At 40.1% G+C, this 20,304-nt stretch overlaps 1 protein-coding gene across 12 annotated transcripts in view; it reads left to right on the plus strand.

Annotated features, from left to right (window-relative positions):
* Window positions 1-13,393, plus strand: part of CLTRN (collectrin, amino acid transport regulator) — a 47,528-nt gene extending 34,135 nt beyond the window's left edge. For all 12 annotated transcript variants that reach the window (XM_070784281.1, XM_070784283.1, XM_070784285.1 and 9 more), the window contains 2 exons: window positions 863-1,057; window positions 12,593-13,393. In XM_070784281.1, coding sequence (XP_070640382.1) covers window positions 863-1,057; window positions 12,593-12,749 — 352 coding nt within the window. In that variant the 3' untranslated portion in view covers window positions 12,750-13,393. The remainder of the gene's footprint in view (window positions 1-862; window positions 1,058-12,592) is intronic.
* Window positions 13,394-20,304: the final 6,911 nt, after the last annotated feature.

Raw genomic sequence — 20,304 nt, forward strand, 5'->3', positions numbered from 1 at the left:
TTTAGTCATATGGAACTACTTGCAGTTGATGAAACAAATCATACTGTATACCGGGTCTCCAGTTCCTGTGCGGACTACAGGTCTGAAGTGAGTACTTTGGGTCTGCAGTATTCCTACTTGTCCCTCAAAGCACAGCTCAAAACTTGTCTTCCTAGGAAACCAGCTCTGACTACTGACTATGCTGACACCTCTGCTGTATTCCCACTGTGCCCATTTGTACCTCTTTCATAGAACTTTTTGTACGCACTGTGATTGTGGAGGGACTGGTGGGCTGTTGTTCTAGACTGGAAGCTACTGGGGTATTTTTTTATTTTTTTAACCGTTTGTATCTCTAGCACCTAGCAGAGGATCTGGTACTTAGTAAGTTTTCAGCAATTGTTTGTTGAATTGAATGGAAAAAAATAAAAAAGATCAAACGGATGGATTCACAGCTCCTCCTGGCTTCATGTTTTCTTTCTGCTCCTGATTTCCTTTTATTCTTATGTTTATCACCCACTTTTTACATATTAGTTTGTGTTTTCAGGCTGTTGGTGTTTATGTAAGCCACCTAAAGAGAGTTCCCTCATTTTAATCTAGATGCTACCTCTCAGGAAATAAAATGTGGTGGTCAGAGCTCAAAACTCAGGACTTCACATGATTTCTAGAATATTCATGGCAATGGAGGGCAGTAGTGCATAGACAAGCACCTCTGTAGCAGAAAACCACAGCATGATTGCCCTCATCAGACTGTTCGACCTAGAGGCTTCTGCTGGGGAGATGCTCTGTTTACAGAGAGGGTGGTAATCCCGGGGACACAGGGCTCTACCTTTGATTTCTAATGTTTTTTCTCTCTTGTTTGTTTTTAATCATCCTTGTATTTTAGAATGAATAGAAACCGGATCAACAATGCCTTCTTTTTGAATGACCAGACTCTGGAATTTTTAAGAATTCCTTCCACTCTTGCACCACCTACTGACCCATCTGTGCCCATCTGGATTATTATATTTGGTGTGATATTCTGCATCGTCCTTGTGGCAACCATGCTATTGATTATTTCAGGAATCCGGCAACATAGAAGGTAAGATATGTATAAAGGGAGACATTGAAAGAGCTTTTTCCTGTTTTCTCATGACTTGGAAAAAGAAGGAGATGATTTTCCCCTACCTGAAGTGAATCCCTTATATTAAAAACTGAAAAAGTGGGCAATTTTCAAAATATCACTTATGCTTTTGTTTTTGGACACTTTTTGGAGTCCAGAGTCCCTTACTTAACTATGACTACTTCTATTGCCATCTTTCTTTTCTACACCATGTAAATGTTTCATATCTGCTGCTGCTAAGTCGCTTCAGTCAGGTCCGACTCTGTGCGACCCCATAGACGGCAGCCCACCAGGCTCCCCCGTCCCTGGGATTCTCCAGGCAAGAGTACTGGAGTGGGTTGCCATTTCCTTCTCCAATGCAGGAAAGTGAAAAGTGAAAGGGAAGTCGCTCAGTCGTGTCTGACTCTTTGCAACCCCATGGACTGCAGTCCACCAGGCTCCCTCGTCCCTGGGATTCTCCAGGCAAGAGTACTGGAGTGGGATGCCATTGCCTTCTCCATTCCATATCTAGAGTTGTTTTTGACATCTGGGTACTGATTTTTTACACTGGATATACAGAGCTTACAGGCTTCTCTGATAGGCAGAGTGAAACTTTGGTTTTCACCCCCTCCAAATACCAGTTCTTCCACCGTTGTTCTCCTACCCTCCCTGGCCTGCCTCTTCCAGTACCTATAGCCACCATCTTGTACCAGATACTTTGTGATGTCTTTACATTCCCTCCCTTCGGACGCTCTTCCCTCGAGCCGTGTGATTTTATATAGACCCGTCTTCTTCACAGGGGCCTTTGAATCATCTCCCTGTATCAGGATCACCTGGAACACTTGTTGAACATGTAGGTTCCTTTGCTCTACACGGAGCCACTAAAGTTCATTCTCTGAAGGAGATGCATTGTTTTAATTGAAACTTAGTTGATGTACAATTGAAAGAGATATGTTTTAATGATATCCAGCTAGTTCACTTTTTTGAGGGCTTCCAATTTAACTACTTACATTTCGATTACCACTCATGGAGTTCATTTAGCTGAATTCTGGGGCACATGCAAGCTTTGCTCACTAATTTATTGATATTACTTCCAGAGAGAATTTCAGAGTGGTGAAAGAGTTACTAAGGTAGGGAGGAAACAAGGCTTTCACAATGAAAGGAGAAAATAATCTTGTTTACAAGCACCTCTGATTCAGGGGGCAAGTGGAGAGAGTCCTCAGCTCTACTTTGATGCTTCTAAACCTTCCCTTCTGACACCAAGGAAGAGGAATTCTTTGAAGTGGGCATCACAGGGACACACATTGGTTTTCAAAAGTGTTGCTGCCCACATGGGACATGCAGGTTGTGTTTGGCCAAGTTTGTGTTCGAGTAAATGTTTCTGCTGAGATTTTCCACTTTCCATATGGTTCACGCTGGTTATTAGCAGAAGGTAATCATTTTAAATTTGCAGCTTTGCAATTGTTTTTCACAAATGGTCAGTGAAATGCTATGGAATGAATGTGATCTATGTCTAGTCCCTGAATTAAACTTAGGATTAAGATCAAGTTGTAATTGCTTGATTTTCTTGCTCTTGGCATGACATGTAATGCTGAGAGACTTGATCCAAATTATTAATTTGTTTTCTTTTGCTTTCTAGAATATTAGAAAAATTCTGTTGCGATATTTGCATGCCTGTGTTTAATAGCTTTAAGTTTTATATTAATCCGGAAATGCTAGGATTCCGTGCTTTCTAGCAGTTGTAACCTTCATGAATTGACTTCATCCACTTGTTTTCCAATTTCCTCACTAGTATGCTATGCTATAGCTGGTGGAAGAATGGGCTTTGGAGATGGACTACTTGGATTCAAAGTATTTACTGGCTAGATTCTGCTCTTGGATATAATGCATTAACTGTATGGCTATCAAGAAGCACAGGCAATGAGTCAGGGAAGCCAAGCTGAAGAGAACATGGTTTGTGGTGCTGGAGTCAAGTTGGTTAAATGTTTCTTTACTATCTGTGCATAGATAACTTTGCTCGAGGGACAGTGAGGTGTGTTAGAAAGAATTAATTTGTTGGAATCAAAAGTTATTAGAGTAGCATTCTTGAAGATGTGCCTGGCACACAGCAAGTGCTGAGTAAGTGTTAGCTCTTAGTGTTGTTTTATTATCATGCTTTGCTGGTCTTTCAGTTCATTTGTACTGGGATCAGCTATCTTCCTTCTGAGCAAACTCTCCAGTAATATAATAATTGGGCGTGTAGCATCATAATCTGTTGCTTGGGAGAAGTGACCCTGTTGCTACAAGCTTGCCTTCACAAATTTAGTTCATGTTCAAACCAGGAAAACAGATGGAGAAATCTCCTGTGTCAACCTGGAGAGCATCAATAATTAGCAAATAGAGACAGGACAGTCATGATAACCTTCTGAAGAAAAATTGATTTGTTAGGTTTTCCACTTGATATGGAAAAATTTTACTGGGTTTCTCTTGGGACAAGTATTGCTTCAAAAGTGGGGAGAGGGTACAGTTTGAAGTGGGAGGAACTCTGATCTTTGTGATGAAAGTTTGTTTGTCGAAAAGATAGAAGTTGCCCTCAAAAGCCTTTAGTGTTGAGGAAGACACAGATTTGTTCAAGAATGCAATCGACCGGTTAGATAGTAATGAACATAGTTTGTGTGATAGAACACCTTAAACCTAGAGGATCAGGAGGGACCACAGGGTCATCTGAATCACCCTTCTACTTCTACAGAGAAGAGTGCCAGTGTCATCTAAGACATGTGCACCTTTTAAGTTACCTTTGGGAAAATTCTCAGGTGACGCTTTAACTCTTCTGTTGGCCGTGTCAATAACAGCATTCCACTGATTGTTCAGAACCTCTGGGTGGAAAGTGTGCAGTCACTGTGGCCCAAACTAGGTGAACTCAAATACTAGCTATACCTGTTAGCTGAGCGAGGTTTGTTGCATCATCAGATTTCTCCATCTGTATGAGGGAGGTAAGGTCTCACAGGGCTTCCGTGAAGATTGGGTGAGAGAAATGTGTATCAAGTATAATATGTACTAAATAAATAGTAATTATGATCCAAGATGAGCTTAACCCATTTCTGTGATTAAAGAATGCTGGAAAAGATCACTTTTCCATCCAGATATTGCCACAGTAGTGCAGAAGCTTCTCCAATTCATTGGCCTATTGCTTGAGATTTTATTAGTTAACAAACACCTATTTTAAAAAGCAAGAGGCCTTGTTAGGTCAGCTGTTTACTGTAATAGTGGTGAACTGGCTAATCAGCCTTCTCTCTAAAAAAAAACAATACCCTGATTCGTAGCATTTGCTGATTTCCTATCCACTGTGAAATTTCTGAATATTTAACAGTCTCCTCTTGCAAGTCTGAACCAGCAGGTTTCAGCATGTCATCACAACTGCTGCCTCTTCGGGAAGTAAATTTGAGGAGATTGCTTCCTTTCTCTATTACCATCTAGTTGAGAATAGCAGTTTGTGAAATAAGAGGTTTGTGGAAGGAAAAGAGTTAGAAAAGTGATTTTTTTCTTCTAGAGAACGATTAGGAAGTTGGGTAGGTGGAAAGGCAACTAAGACAAACTGCATATACTTGACAATGACATCTGTACTAGATCTGTGTCTAGCCCCAGGCTGGAAGTGGGTATTTTAGCTCTTTGGTCAGCTTTATGATAATGGCGATGATGATGGTGGTGACAGTGATGGGGGATGGTGGTGATGATGGTGATGGCTTTAATGGTGGGAATGATGTGATAATGGGAATGATGATGAAGTTGATGATGTGATGTGTGTTTTAGTTGAAAAAACACTGGATCGATACTCTTGGTTTTGGGTCCCAGTCTTAGGCCCTAGCATTTATTGGCTGAGTGCCTTGATGCAGTCACATACAGAAAATGAGGATAGTATTTTCTTCAATAGTTATGCTGATGGGAAGACAAAATTAAGAGAGTACACACAAGTGCTTTAGACACTGGGGAATGCTGTATCAGTGTAAAGAAGCATCACCATCAAAAAGCAGTTACAAAGTGCTAATTCTATGCAACCTGGCATTTTGGGCTATAAAAGGAAAGTCACAGACACAGTGCAGTTTCACACTTGTATGTATGTAGTAGAATTGATTCATGAATCTTTTATATAAATGGACTGCTGTAATGTTGTTATCTTAGGAAGGGACTTTAAACAATGATCTGTATCCATTTCTCCAGATGCCAAGGCCCAGAGAGGTAAAAATATCTTATTCCATTCCTTTATTGACCATGCATTCTGTGATAGGAAGTCTAGAATGTATTGTGGAAGAGATGTACAGAGATAACGTGGGTGGCCCTTGCCTATAAGGAGATGATAATCTTGTAGTTGTAACAAAGCCAGGTCAAGGACTCAGGACATTAAACACTGGCTAATGGTCACAGTTGACTAGAATCAGTAGTAAATTCACTTGATTTCCTTCTGGTTTTATTTGTCTTCCTATAAGGTCAATAGTAAAGAAAAGTGCATTTGGCTTTGTGTGAATTTTTTCATGCAAGAGACTGGGGCTCAGCCAACGTTTTCACATACTGAAACTTCATGTCTTATAAGTCTCAGTCAAGTGAGTGAACTGTCTTGAAAATAGAAATGTAAATGAACTGAGAAACGTTAGAGCTGATAATTGTTTTACTTTGCTAACCTTAAATGTACACAGTCAATAGGAATCAAATATGTGTGTTGAGCAAAGTGTGGGAAGATGAAGTAAGTTCCAGGTCCATTCCTTTCACCAGTGAGTTCTGAAAGACAAGTTGCTCTCCATGTTTGAGTCTCAGTTCTTTCTTTCAAAAACAGATGATAGTAAAATCTACATAGTATTACAGTAGGAATTAGATAAGATGATGTATACAAAGCAGTCGTCTGTGTAATAGACAGTAATTCGTATTGTTTTTGCTATCACATGGCAGATAAAAAGAGACTTGCCTACACACATATTGTTAGAATGTAATGGTTCTAGTATTTAAACCAGATGTCCTTGGTGCCAAAGCCCACCAGTCTCACTATGCTGCAACGCCCACTAAAATTGTTCCAGCAACGCTGCAGTTTCCCAGGGCTCTTCTACACTGATTAGATGACAGTTGCAATTCCCCAATCATTAACTCTGGCCCGTTTTGAAATCATATTTGTGTGTCCTTTGTTGTTTTTCTGGCTGTTGTTGAGCCTTGGCTTTTCAACCTTATCTTGTTTGAAGGGAGACAGAAATACTCTTTCTGGTTTTAGCTGCCACTCGTTTATCTTGAGCAAACTCAACACCCCCTCGCCACGTGGGCCACCCAATACAAGCAGACTGACCTCCTTTTCTTGTGCTTCACGTTATTGCATGTTTTTTACAAATTGAGGTTTTATGGGAGTTTTTTACAGATGGAAGTTTTATGGCAGCCCGCATCAAGCAAGTCTATCAGCACCATTTTTCCAACAGCATTTGTTTGTGTCTCTGTGTCACATTTGGTAATTCTTGCAATGTGTCAGTCATTTTCATTATTTTTTTATTTGTTATGGTGATCTGTGATCAGTGATCTTTGATGTTACTGTTGGAATTTGGGGTGTGAGCTCCATAGACCATGCCCATATAGAAAAACTTAATGATGAATATTGTGTGTTCTGACTGCTCCACCAACCAGCTTTTACCCATCTCTCTCCCTCTCCTCAGGCCTTTCTATTTCCTGAGACAAGAATATTGAAAACAGGCTAATTAGTAACCTTTCAGTGGCTTCTAAGTGTTCAAGTGAAAGAAAGAGTCACATATCTCACTTTAAATCAAAAGCTAGAAATGATTGAGCTTAGTGGGGAAAGCATGTTGAAAGCTGAGACAGGCTGAAAGCTAGGCCTCTTACACCAATCAGTTAGCCAAGTTGTGAATGTGAGGGAAAAGTTCTTGAAGGAAATAAAAGTGCTAATTCAGTGAATACACAAGTGATAAGAAAGTGAAACAACTTTCTGCTGATGTGGAGAAAGTTTCAGTGGTCAGGATAGGTGTAACAGAAACAGAAAATCACCATATAATAGTAATTGATTCTGCGGAGGCTTCTCAATGGATACTATCACTGAGTAGAAGTTGATTAGAGAATAGGATACTCACAGGGTCTCAATGCAGCACTCCTATGAGCAATGTACTGATTATACAGAGATATTTGTATTTTGTAAAGGAAGAAATTTGGTGAATATCACCACCAATGACACAAAATGACAAGTGCCTCCAGATGTGATGCACTGAGAAGATACATTTTTTAAAAACAAAATGCTGTGTTCCTGCCCAGCTCCATCACCATTTTTTTTAACCTGAATCTCTCAGGAGGAACTGCTGCTGCTAAGTCACTTCAGTCGTGTCTGACTCTGTGCGACCCCATAGACGGCAGCCCACCAGGCTCCCCCATCCCTGGGATTCTCCAGGCAAGAACACTGCAGTGGGTTGCCATTTCCTTCTCCAATGCATGAAAGTGAAAAGTGAAAGTGAAGTCGCTCAGTCGTGTCCGACTCTGTGCGACCCCATAGATGGCAGCCCACCAGGCTTCCCCGTCCCTGGGATTCTCCAGGAAAGAACACTGGAGTGGGTTGCCATTTCCTTCTCCAATGCGTGAAAGTGAAGTTGCTCAGTTGCGTCCGACCCTCATCGACCCCATGGACTGCGTCAGACACAAATTAAAAGACATTTTGTAAAAACAGTTGAACTGAATTCAGCACAGAATAGACACTCCAGCAATGTGCTTAAAGCTGGATGGACAGACACGAGTGTGTTGGCTAGCGAGAAAGACAGATAAATGGATATATCAATGAATGCAAATCAATGACTGGCTGGCTGGATAATAAACTAATAGATGGATGGATGTGTGGGTGGATGGATAGATGACTAGAGAGTAACTGGGTGATAAAACAAACAATTGGATGGATGGATGGATGGATGCTCTACACAAAGTTACTCAGACAGTAACCCAAGGCAGATTTTGAATAGGATCTATCAGAAGAAGGAGAAAAAAGAGGGAAAGAAGAAAAAGAGGAATGGAGGAGGGAAATACACACATGTGCTAATTCTTGTATTTCTTGAAGAGTTACTTTTTCAAATGGATGGAGGAAAATACTCATTTTCATACCTTAGGAACTAGAAGTGGTATAGATTTTTGCCAGGCTTCACTGATGGTTTATTAATTTCAAATAGGTGGAGTTGATAACATTCAAGTAGCATTCCAACACCATAGATCTCACTGTAATCACTTGAAACTATTTTGCCATTGTGCATGCTACTGTCAAAGGTCCAAATGTGCCATTACAGCCCCAATGCTGGGAATGGAAGTTGGTGGGTTGTAGTCCCAGAGACCTAGGTAAGGGCAGGCTGCTGTGTTTTCACTTCCTCAGGGTGAAGATACTCCCCTGTCCATCCTACGCATCAGCAATCAACAATCAGTTCCACTTTGGGTGGGCGTGATTTCCTGTGACGAGAAGGTCCTCCAGCCAGGTGAAATCACCTACCAGAGAACTAGAATTCTTTGGCCCCTCCTCCTGTAGACATGGGTATCCTATCACTTTCCACGTTGTCCAAAAAGCAAAGGCAACTGACATTCTGTAACCATCGAACACATCATGTCCATTCACAGTACCCAACACTCATTCAATACCTATGTTTTGAGTGCCTGTTATGCATTGGAAGAGACATAGTTCTTGTCCTAAAGTGAACAGAAAGGGCTCAATAAAAAAGAAAAACTCCAAAGTTCAATCATCCTTCCCTCCCTTTTTATGGATTTTAAAAAACAAAAGTGATGGTTCAGTAGGAATGATACCCTAGTGACAAATTTATATTTACAAATTATCATAAAAAATGCCTATGCTGTGCTGTGCTTAGTCACTCAGTCATGTCCAGTTCTTTGCCCATAGACTGTAGCCTGCCAGGCTCCACTGTCCATGGGGATTCTCCAGGCAAGAATACTGGAGGGGATTGCCATGCCCTCCTGCAGGAGATCTTCCCAAACCAGGGATTGAACCCAGGTCTCCCGCACTGCAGGTGAATTCTTTACCATCTGAGCCACCAGGAAAGCCCTAGGTCATGCAGTTTCTCCCTAAATCACTCTTCATCAGGCTTGGAGTGAGTAATACTTATTCACAACAATAAATAGGTTTTTAACATTCAAGTTTTACTCTGAAATTTGTGTATGTAAGTATGAAACCCATATTACAAAAATCTTAATGGATGGAGCATTCCGAAATAAGTGGCAATGCAATCAATGGTAGTCTTAGAAGTAATGACTGCTAGTGTTCATTTGCCAGTTTCTTCAATTAAAAAATGCTTTTTATGGAATTAGAAGAAAAATTGCAGAGGGCAGGACACTTGTAGATCATGTCAAGAAACTTGCCCTCTCTCAGTCACAAGGGGAAAATGATCCACCAGGCATCAAAAAGAATGGGAAAGAACGAAAAAGGAAGAAGTAGATGAATGAGAACGAGTTTCTCTTCTTTAGAAGAAGGATTTCTCATCAAAAAGATTCTGAGCAAAATAGCTATGGAAATGTATCAAAATGAGAACTGTGTTCATGGCAAATTATGCACATATTATTCTTTTGTGACTTTAGATCCAGTCGTTCAGAGTCTTGACATTGTGGCCTTCACAAACTGCAGACTCAGTAACTTGCTGGCTGAGGGACATGATAAGAAGCTCAAAGGTTATCTAACAGTAATACAGCCCTTTGTCACATTTCGCAGTATGTCCTGTAATAAACTGATTCACTGCCTGTGCATTTCTCTAAGTATAATAAAACTTATCTTTCTGGATCATTCCTATTTGATGTTCTGCTAAAAACATGAATTCTTTTCCTGAAAAATAAAATTGAGTGTTAGTGACTTCCGTTCTTCCTGCATCGTTCAGGAAGAGGATTTAAAAATAAAAGAAAGCAACCTGTGAGTAAAACACCTGAAAGTACGTCTTAGGAGTCTTCCAGTGGCTATTTGTCATAAATCCAGACAGAAAATGGGCAAAAGAGGTAACGAGAAAAGTACAGGCATACCTCAGACATGTAGCAGGCTTCAGTAGACTTCAATAAAGTGATCCACATGTTTTTGGTTTCCCAGGACATTTAAAAGCTATGTTTACATTCTACTGTAGACTATGAACTGTGCAATAGCAGTATGTCTTAAAAAATCACTGTGCATACCTTAATTTAAAAATATTTTGGAGATAAAAAATGCTAACCATCATCTGAGCCTTCAGCAAATTATAACCTTTCTATTAGAGAAGGGTCTTGCCTTAGTGTCGATGGCTGCTGACTGAACAGGGTGGTAGTGGCTAAAGGCTGGGTGGCTGTGGCAATTTCTGAAAATAAGACAGCAAAGTTTTCCACATTGATTGACTCTTCCTTTCATGAAACATTTGTCTGTAACATGCAATGCTGTTTGGTACAATTTTACCCACAATAGAACTGCTTTCAAAATTGGAGTTAATCCTTTCAAACCCTGTCGCTGTATTATCAAAGTTTATGCAATATTTTAAATCCCTGGTTGACATTTCATCATCTTCACAGCAATTTTACTGAGTAGATTCCATCTCAAGAAACCACTTTTTTGGCTCATCCATAAAAAGCAAGTTCTTATTCTGTTAAAGTTTTCTCACAGGATTGCAACAATTCAGTCACATTCTCAGGCTCCACTTTTAGTTCTAGTTCTCTTGCTTTTTCTACCACATCTGCGCTGCTTCCTCCACTTAAGCCTTGAACCCCTCCAAGTTATCCCTGACGATTGGAATCAACTTCTTCCAAACTCCTGTGAATGTTGATATTTGGACTTCTTCCCATGAATCATGAATGTTCTAAATGGAATCTAGAATGGTGACTCCTTCACAGAATGTTTTGACTGACTATGCCCAGATCCACCAGAGCAATCACTATGGCAGCTCTAGCCTGATGAAGTGTATTTCTTAAATAATATGACTTGAAAATCTAAAGTACTCCTTGATCCATAGACTGCAGAATGGGTCCTGTGTTAACAGCCATAAGAACAACATTAATCTTGTTATATATCTCCATCAGAGCTCTTGGGTGACCAGGTGCATTGTCAATGGGCAGTAATACTTTGAAAGGAATCTTTTCCTTAAGAGTGGGCTTAAAAATATCCAGTGAACCATGTTGTAAAAAGATGTGCTGTTATCCAGGCTTTGTTCTAAGGGCCTTGGAATTTTCAGAATGATAAATGAGCATGGGCTTCAACTTTGAGTCACCAGCTAATTAGCCACTAACAAGAAAGTCAGTCTGTGCTCTGAAACTCTGAAGGCAGGGACTGACTTCTCCTCTCTAGCTATGGAAGTCCTGGGTGGCATGTTCTTCCAATAAAAGGCTGTTGGATCTACACTGAAAATCTGTTGTTTAGCGTAGCCAGCATCATTAATTATAGTTGTCATTATTTTGTAAACAAGAGCTCTCTCATTCTCTCTTTTCTCTGCCTTCCTCCACCATGTTCTTTAAAGCACTTTGAAAATGAACTCTCATGTAGGACTGATAGACCTTGGTCATCACTGGGGCATCTTCATCACTTCCTCACCCACTGGAGACTCACTAAGGTTCTAAGGGACTTTCATAGTGGTGGGAGTCCATTCTGGTCACCTCGGCAATGTCCACCATCCCAGCCATGTGATCCACTCAGGTCTGCCTCTGGAGTTTCCACAAATTTCTGGGACAAGAGAATCTCTGACAGGTCTGGAAGCCTCATTCCTAACATCGTGCCTCCATGGTGCCCCAACAACCTATGATATGATAATCCTCAGAGAAACTCTTCTGCCCTCTGGTTGCCTAGAGGTACTCACTCACGTTTCTCTTCTCCACCTTCCTTTGTGATAGTTGAGCACAGTTGGCTCAGTGTCTTGGCCTTTCACAAAAGACAGGAAGAATCTTTGAATTCAAGGCTATATTTTTCCACACCCCAGGGAAATATTAAGGGACTGGTTACCACTTAGGTTGAGATATCAGGGTTTTCAAAGGGTCTGAGAATGAGTAACTTAAAAATTTATCCTGTTAAATTGAATTTTTTGAAATAACCTGGGATTATAGCTATGAATTGTAATGTAATTAGTAAAATGTGTTCTGAGTTCCAAAAACCTGACTTACAAATGAATACAACTATTTTGTAATGAGTAGAGGCAAGGAATGATACCTGCAGTTTATAATGATTACATCCTTCTACAAAGTAATATGAGTTTGCTTCTTGATATTTCATTTCAATCTGATTATACATTTCCCTCGCATTCCTTCATGCAATTTGTGTGTGAATGTACATATGAATATATGTGTATATACAAGCATACTCATTTGTATAAATATATATATTCTTTCATATATATATAATCCATGCAGACTTCTGATCTTGATACCATCTTTACACCTCATCAACTTTTTATGATCCTTGAAATTTATTTGAAAATACACAATGTCACCCATTTTCCCAATCATTCTAAGGTTTCTCTTCCCTTTCCTGATCTCCATCTTGGAACAGAAGACCATGCTTTCTCTTCCTAGATCTAGATCCCAATCATTCTTTTTATGTGCATTTAGGAAGAACAAAGGACCATCTGAAATGGAAGACAGTGAAGATAAGTGTGAAAATGTGATCACGATTGAAAATGGCATCCCCTGTGATCCCCTGGACATGAAAGGAGGGCACATTAATGATGCTTTTGTGACAGAAGATGAGCGGCTCACCCCTCTCTGAAGGGCTACTGTTTTGCTCCCCACCCTGAAATTCAACACTTGTGTCTGTGCAACTGCTGAGCATCACAGTTTATCGAGGCAAGACTATATATTTTGTTTTCATCATTCTTCTTTTGTAAGAATTTTGAATGTGCATGAAATGAAAAGGCAATGAATTATACCCATGAAGACTATTGGAATCATAAGCTGCTGACTATTCAAAATATTCTAAAATAATTCCCTGACAACACAGTGTATGAGTGTAGTCATGTGGCATTTGCAGTTATTGATTTTAAAAATATATTAGTATTTAAGCATTTCTAGTCATAAGGTCAGGCCAGCATATATATATCACACTTTTGAAGATCTAAGAAAAAAATACTTCTTCCAGTGGAGAATGCCTATAATATGGTGTCTAAATCATTGAAAACGGATCCTTTTAAATATCATATTCTGTATATGACTAGATAAGGAAGAATAACAAATAATTACTATAAATTGGATGGATAAAAATGGGAGTGTTGAAATACAAGGTGGAACTTGATCCTGTTATCATACCAACAGTTGCTTATATATTTTTTCTACAAGTCTCTGATAGGACAGCTCTGCAGTTTGTACAAGTACAGTCTATGCTAACTTAATAAAGTACTTATCATTTCTTTTTGATTGACTGATTGTGGTCTGTAATTTGTTTTCACACTGTGGAACATAGTAAGTTTAATTTTTATGTTATGTTTAATCTGCTTTCCAGTCCTAGAAATAAATTGCTTTTGTTGTGTGTATCCCTGCTTGAAGATTGTAGTTTTTAGACTTGATTTTACCCTCAGAATGAGAGAAAATAATAGCAAATGAAACAACTGACAAAGGATTAATCTCTAAAATATACAAGCAGCTCATACAACTCAATACCAGAAAAACAAACAACCCAATCAAAAAGTGGGCAGAAGACCTAAACAAACAGTTCTCCAAAGAAGACATACAGATGGCTAATAAACACATGAAAAGATGCTCAACATCACTCATTATCAGAGAAATGCAAATCAAAACTACAATAAGGTATCACCTCACACTGGTCAGAATGGCCATCATCAAAAAGTCTACAAACAATAAATGCTGGAAAGGGTATGGAGAAAGGGGAACACTCTTGCACTGTTGATGGGAATGTAAATTGATACAGCCACTATGGAGAACAGTGTGGAGAGTCCTTAAAAAACTAGGAATAAAACTACCATATGACCCAGGAATCCCACTACTGGGCATATACCCTGAGAAAACCAGAATTGAAAAAGACACATGTAACCCAATGTTCATTACAGCCCTATTTACAATACCTAGGACATGGAAGCAACCTAGATGTCCACCGACAGATGAATGGATAAAAATCTTGTGGTACATATATACAATGGAATATTACTCAGCCATCAAAAGGAATGCATTTGAGTCAGTTCTAATGAGGTAGATGAACCTAGAGCCTATTATACAGAGTGAAGTAACTCAGAAAGAAAAAAACAAGTATCATATATTAATGCATATATATGGAATCTAGAAAGATGGTACTGATGAACCTATTTGCAGGCAGCAATGAGAATGCAGACACAGAAAACAGACTTGTGGACACAGTAGGGGGGAAGGAGAGGTTGGGACCAATTGAAAGAGGAATGTTGAAACATTTATATTACCATATGTAAAATAGATAGCCAGTGAGAATGTGCTGTATGATGCAGGGAGCTCAAACCTGGTGCTCTGTGACAGCCTAGAGGGTGGGATGGGGTGGGAGGTGGGGAGGAGGTTCTACAGGGTGGGGACATATGTATACCTGTGGCTGATTTATGTTGATGTATGGCAGAAACTAACACAATATTGTAAAGCAATTATCCTCCAATTAAAAGAATCATACTAATAGACTTGATTTTACTTCCAGACAGGTATCATTCTAAATTCTAATAATAATTATTATGCATGTACTCGGAAAGATTGAGGGCAGGAGGAGAAGGGGACGACAGAGGATGCGATGGTTGGATGGCATCACCGACTCGATGGACATGGGTTTGGGTGGACTCCAGGAGTTGGTGATGGACAGGGAGGCCTGGCATGCTGCAGTTCATGGGGTCACAAAGAGTCAGACACGACTGAGCAACTGAACTGAGTTGATAGAAAATTTGCAGCTCAGTCTCCACCCACTGCCATCACCAACAGTTGGTGTTATAGCAGTAGTCTCTAACCCGCTTCCCTTATCCCTTTTTATTTTGAAGGCATGGGATGGACCAATTTGATCACTAGATCATTTTCTTCACTGTTTATCATGAAGCTGAGGGGATTTGTTCCACTTGCAAGGGTCTGTTCCACTAAATATCCTTGCTGAGGAAGTTTTCTTTACTAGCACAAATGCGCTGTAAAATTGACCATCAATATAACAGCAAAATAGAGCTTATGTCTCCTGCACTGGCTTTGACAAACATTGAGGGTAATTAGACAGCAGTCAATCATAAACCATACCTTTCATTTTAAAAATAATGATCCTGTAATGTCCCACAAAGGAACACATTGTGAGGTGATATGTAGTGGAAATAAAGTGTTGTAAATTGAGTGGAAATATGGCTGTCACTCTCGTCTCCCAGTCCTTAGCAAAAACTATAGTGAAACTGGAAAGACAGAAGCATGTGAAAACCAAGTCACTGCAGAAAAAATGAGCTGAGATGATGATATTTGGATTTGTTTCACAGAAGAAATGTAAATGCAGGTAGATTTTGGTTTTGGGGGTGTAGTTTCATCTACCATATTTTCCGTAAGGACCAACCAATACAAAACATCACTATATAAAAGAATGCAGTGGACTCTTGCATCTAGAATGATACATGATCAGATATTAATATAATCAAGTGAAGTATACACATTTTTCATCCCTGGATAAGGAACAAAGAATAGGAGAGAACACAGGTGAAGAACCAAAAAGAGTATAAAATCCCTCAAACTCCAGATTCCCAGTCCTTATTGCAAAAGTCAATGGGCCCCTTAACTTAGTATTTTATTTCCCATCTTACACCTTGTTTTTTATTTATTTTTAATTTTTGAATTTTGCACCTTGTTTTCTTTCAATTACATAAGCAGATGCATGGAAGTTTTCTTTCCTACTAACCTTCCTTTGACCCTTCCTCCATTCATTCCTCCATCCCTCTCTCCCTGCCTGAGGAATTTATTGAATGGAGACAGTCTGTGTAAGATAAGATGCTAGGTTCAGGAAATATAAACAGAGAATTTCCTAGAAGGGATTTGTTCATTATTTATGACAAGATTCAGTTTATTGCTGAGAATACCATTCTTTTTAAGGAAATTTTAGTTTGAATGAATATGGGCATGGGATTATGGGGTGTAGGATGGAGACATTTAATCAGATGCAGAGAAAGAGATCCCAGGGTTTTTTTTTTTCCCCCAAATGTCTGATGTCTTTTGGCCCAATCTGAAAATAGATTCCCAGAACAACATGGGTAGGTCATATCCAAGACCATGGGAAAGGGTGGCACAAGAGCTCCTGGGCATGGTGTAGAACCAAGGTGAGCGCTAGCCACCATGGGCAGGCAAGCCTAGAAGGTGCCATGGTCAAGTGTCTTGCAGCACTGAACAAGTGGCCCCTTTTGCAAAACTTAGCAAAAGTTCAGTTAAGACTCATGTGTTCATCACTCCTGGATTCTATCTGTCCTCCTCCACTATTAGTTCACAGTCCACCATAATTAGTGAACTAATAAGACAATATTATTTATATCAAGGTTGCATTTGTAAACTTAGGAGGTTGAACCAGATCAAATTGCTGCTATGCAGTCATTTTTGCCCTACAAAAATGACAGTTAACCTGTGTTTCAAGCTGTTAGTTCTCTAGTCAGTTCTTTGAAATTTAGGAATGATGTTCCCCATGTAAATATGTCATACATAGTAAGGCAGCCTTCAGGCCAGTTCACAGGAGCATATTAACCCATGGTGTAGCAGAAATATTGTGTATTTATGTTGTAAAATATTAGAAGACAAACTGTTGTAATGCCAGCAGTTTAATGAAAACAAACAAAAAGAAGACAATGTAATACAAACCAGCTTTGGTTGTGTTTTATTGTCAGTGCTTGAGGAAAAGCAGATTTTAATGGAAGAGTGAGGAAGTGCATGGAACTGGTAAAAGGAACTTAACTCTGAAAACCTTCAAAAGTTGTTAATCCTGGCTCATTAAAAATTAGGTCTATATTTATTGTCTTGGCTTCACCAACATCCACATGCTCTCCAACTGTGCCTTCTGGGGTCCATTCCCATGTGTGTGTGCTAAGTTGCTTCAGTCGTGTCTGACTCTGTGAGACCCCATGGACTGTAGCCCGCCAGGCTCCTCTGTCCATGGGATTCTCCAAGCAAGAATACTGGAGTGGGTTGCCATGCCCTCCTCCAGGGGATCTTTCCGACCCAGGGATCAAACCTGTGTCCCTTACATTACATGTGCCTCCTGCATTGGCAGGCAGGTTCTTTACCACTAGCGCCACCTGGGAAGCCCTCCATTCCCATAACCCTGAAGAAACTGTTCCCTCAAAGGTCACTAGTGAATTGCTGGTTGTCAAGGTCATAGCATCTTGGTCCTCAACTTCCTGAATCTTTTTGACCCTTCAACAGTGTAGGGTGCTCTGCTCCCCACCTTTTGACACTCTCCCTTCTTGACTTTTCTATGGTATGACCCTATCATTTTACTCATCCCCTCTCTCTAACCTTTTTTTTTTTTTTGGCCACCCTATGCAGCATACAGGGATTGAATTTGTGTCCCCTGCATTGGAAACATGGAGTCTTAACCACTGGACCACCAGGGAAGTCCCTCTAACTGTTCTTAAAGGATCCAGAGAAGAAATTGAAAGGGAAATAAAGATACCAGTGATGAAAAATTAAGAGATGTTGTGTAAAGTATGGTTGAGCTCTCAGTAGTGAAAGAAAAGAGTTGCCTCTTGTGCATAATGAAGGTGGTGGAGAAAATGCTTGGGCTTAATGGTTCTCTCTGCTGACCACCAACAGGTTGCTTGCTATTCAGAGAAGGCTTGGAATAAGAGATAAAACGTGCATTAAGTAGTCATTGTATCTTAAATGATGAGTGCTTCACGCAGTGGTGGAGAGAGAGCACCAAGGCTAAGAGAACACACTTTCACAATCCTGCAACTCCAAAATCCAAAACCCTCTAAAAGCCGTTTGACAGCAACCCCTGACCCAAACAGATATAGTACTCTTTATGATCTATATTTATTGTACTCAGTGGTCTTTATTTATTGTACTTAATATTATTGAATGCAGAAATAGTCAAGTGTTTACTGATAGGACACTGCCCCAGATCTCACAGAGTGTAGATTAATACATGGTATATTTATTACCTCGATTCCTGAGTCATTTTTAAAATATTTATATATTTGGCTGCATCGTCTTAGTTGCAGCATGTGGGATCTTCCTTGCAGCATACAGGATCTTTTTAGTTGCAGCATGTGAACTCTTAGTTACAGAATGTGGGATCTAGTTCCCTGATCAGGGATTGAACCTGGACTGCCTGCCTTGGGAGCACAGAGTCTTAGCCACTGGACCACCAGGGAAGTCCCTATATTGCCTGAGTTCTAATCCTTACACCACCATTTACTAAGTGGGTGGCCCCAGTTCATAAAAGTGGAGAGGAAGCAGTCCAGTGAAATAACTTATTTCCATTTGATGTAAATAGACTAGCTTTAAAAAGGAACTAATACTTGCCCTATCTGCCCAAAGAGCCATTGCGAGAACAGAATGAAATGAATAAAACCAGCAGGATTAATAAAGAAAATGTGCACTGTCAATGCAATTTTTACTTATTAAAATTGATAGTGAAACTTCTCAACTTGATGCCATAAAAAGTAATAAAGATTTATTTAAGGAAAATATTTTGCTGTATGAATAATTCATAACTATACTGGCTTAATCTCAGAAGTAGATAGCCTGCCCGCCTAGGAAGACACAACTACACATAAATGAGGTATTTATTTGAATTTTCAGCCCAGAGGTATTAAAACCTACAAAACTCCACTAGTGTAATTGCAAAGAAAAAACATCCAAGTCCGTACACATTAATTCTAACCACCATGATCCCTCATTTCCCCCCCATTGGCTATAATCCTATATAACCCCTGAAGAGACAGACAGAGCAGCCTGTGGCAACTCAGCTAATTATTCCAGTAATAACTTTAATTCAATTAGGTAACGATGATTATATTTTTAAATGATTTTTTTTTATTCTCTGACTTATCATTGAACCAGTTGATATTTGTTCAATCAACTGGCCCACCTATCAATTCAGTTAAAAATTTTTATCTGGATGGATAAGATGTTCTGTTGGATTGACAAGTTAATTCACAGTAGAACTTTGTGCATCTGGTCAAATTCTGATGATACTCAGATTCTCCTATATCGAGGATTGGTGCCTGTGACTTGCCTGCCAGGTATGTGGGAGTGAGTCAGCCATCCCTGTTTCTTCATTACTTGGGGCTGTTTCCAGCAAAGACTCAAAAGGTCCCGGGAAGACGGGGCCGCAAGACAGCAGCAGAACAATTAATTCATGTGATAAGCCTTTTTGGTTTTTATTTAGAATTCCAGGTAATCTAACATGCTTTCTGAAGAACTGAAGTGAGTGAACTGAAGTCACTCAGTCGTGTCCGACTCTGTGACCCCATGGACTGTAGCCTACCAGGCTTCTCCATCCATCGGATTTTCCAGGCAAGAGTACTGGAGTAGATTGGCATTTCCTTCTGCAGGAGATCTTTCCGACCCAGGGATCGAACCTGGGTCTCCCGCATTGTAGGCAGATGCTTTACTGTCTGAGCCACCAGGGAAGTCTCCGGAGAACTAAAGTAAATTTAAATCTATAAATGCAAGAACTAAAATCTGCTTGCTCAAAAGTGACAGAGGCTTGCCAATGTTAATATCTTTGCCATCATTCCAGGGGTGACTGAGGCTCATATTAAATTCTCATCACATATTATAGTATTACCTGCTGGATTATCATCTGCTTAGCTATAAAAGGGAATAAAGCAGAGACATTACTTTGCCAACAAAGGTCCGTCTAGTCAAGGCTATGGTTTTTCCAGTAGTCATATATGGATGTGAGAGTTGGACTGTGAAGAAAGCTGAGCGCCAAAGAATTGATGCTTTTGAACTGTGGTGTTGGAGAAGACTCTTGAGAGTCCCTTGGACTGCAAGGAGACCAACCTGTCCATTCTGAAGGAGATGAGCCCTGGGTATTCTTTGGAAGGAATGATGCTAAAGCTGAAACTCCAGTACTTTGGCCACCTCATGCGAAGACTTGACTCATTGGAAAAGACTCTGATGCTGGGAGGAATTGGGGGCAGGAGGAGAAGGGGATGGCAGAGGATGAGATGGCTGGATGGCATCACTGACTCGATGGACGTGAGTCTGAGTGAACTCTGGGAGTTGGTGATGGACAGGGAGGCCTGGCATGCTGCGATTCATGGGGACGCAAGGATTCAGACACGACTGAGCGACTGAACTGAACTGAACTGAACTGAACTAAAGGTTCATTTTAGTAGTACGAA

This window comes from Bos indicus, chromosome X, assembly GCF_029378745.1.
Source record: "Bos indicus isolate NIAB-ARS_2022 breed Sahiwal x Tharparkar chromosome X, NIAB-ARS_B.indTharparkar_mat_pri_1.0, whole genome shotgun sequence".
In the NCBI taxonomy this organism is placed as follows: Eukaryota; Metazoa; Chordata; class Mammalia; order Artiodactyla; family Bovidae; genus Bos; species Bos indicus.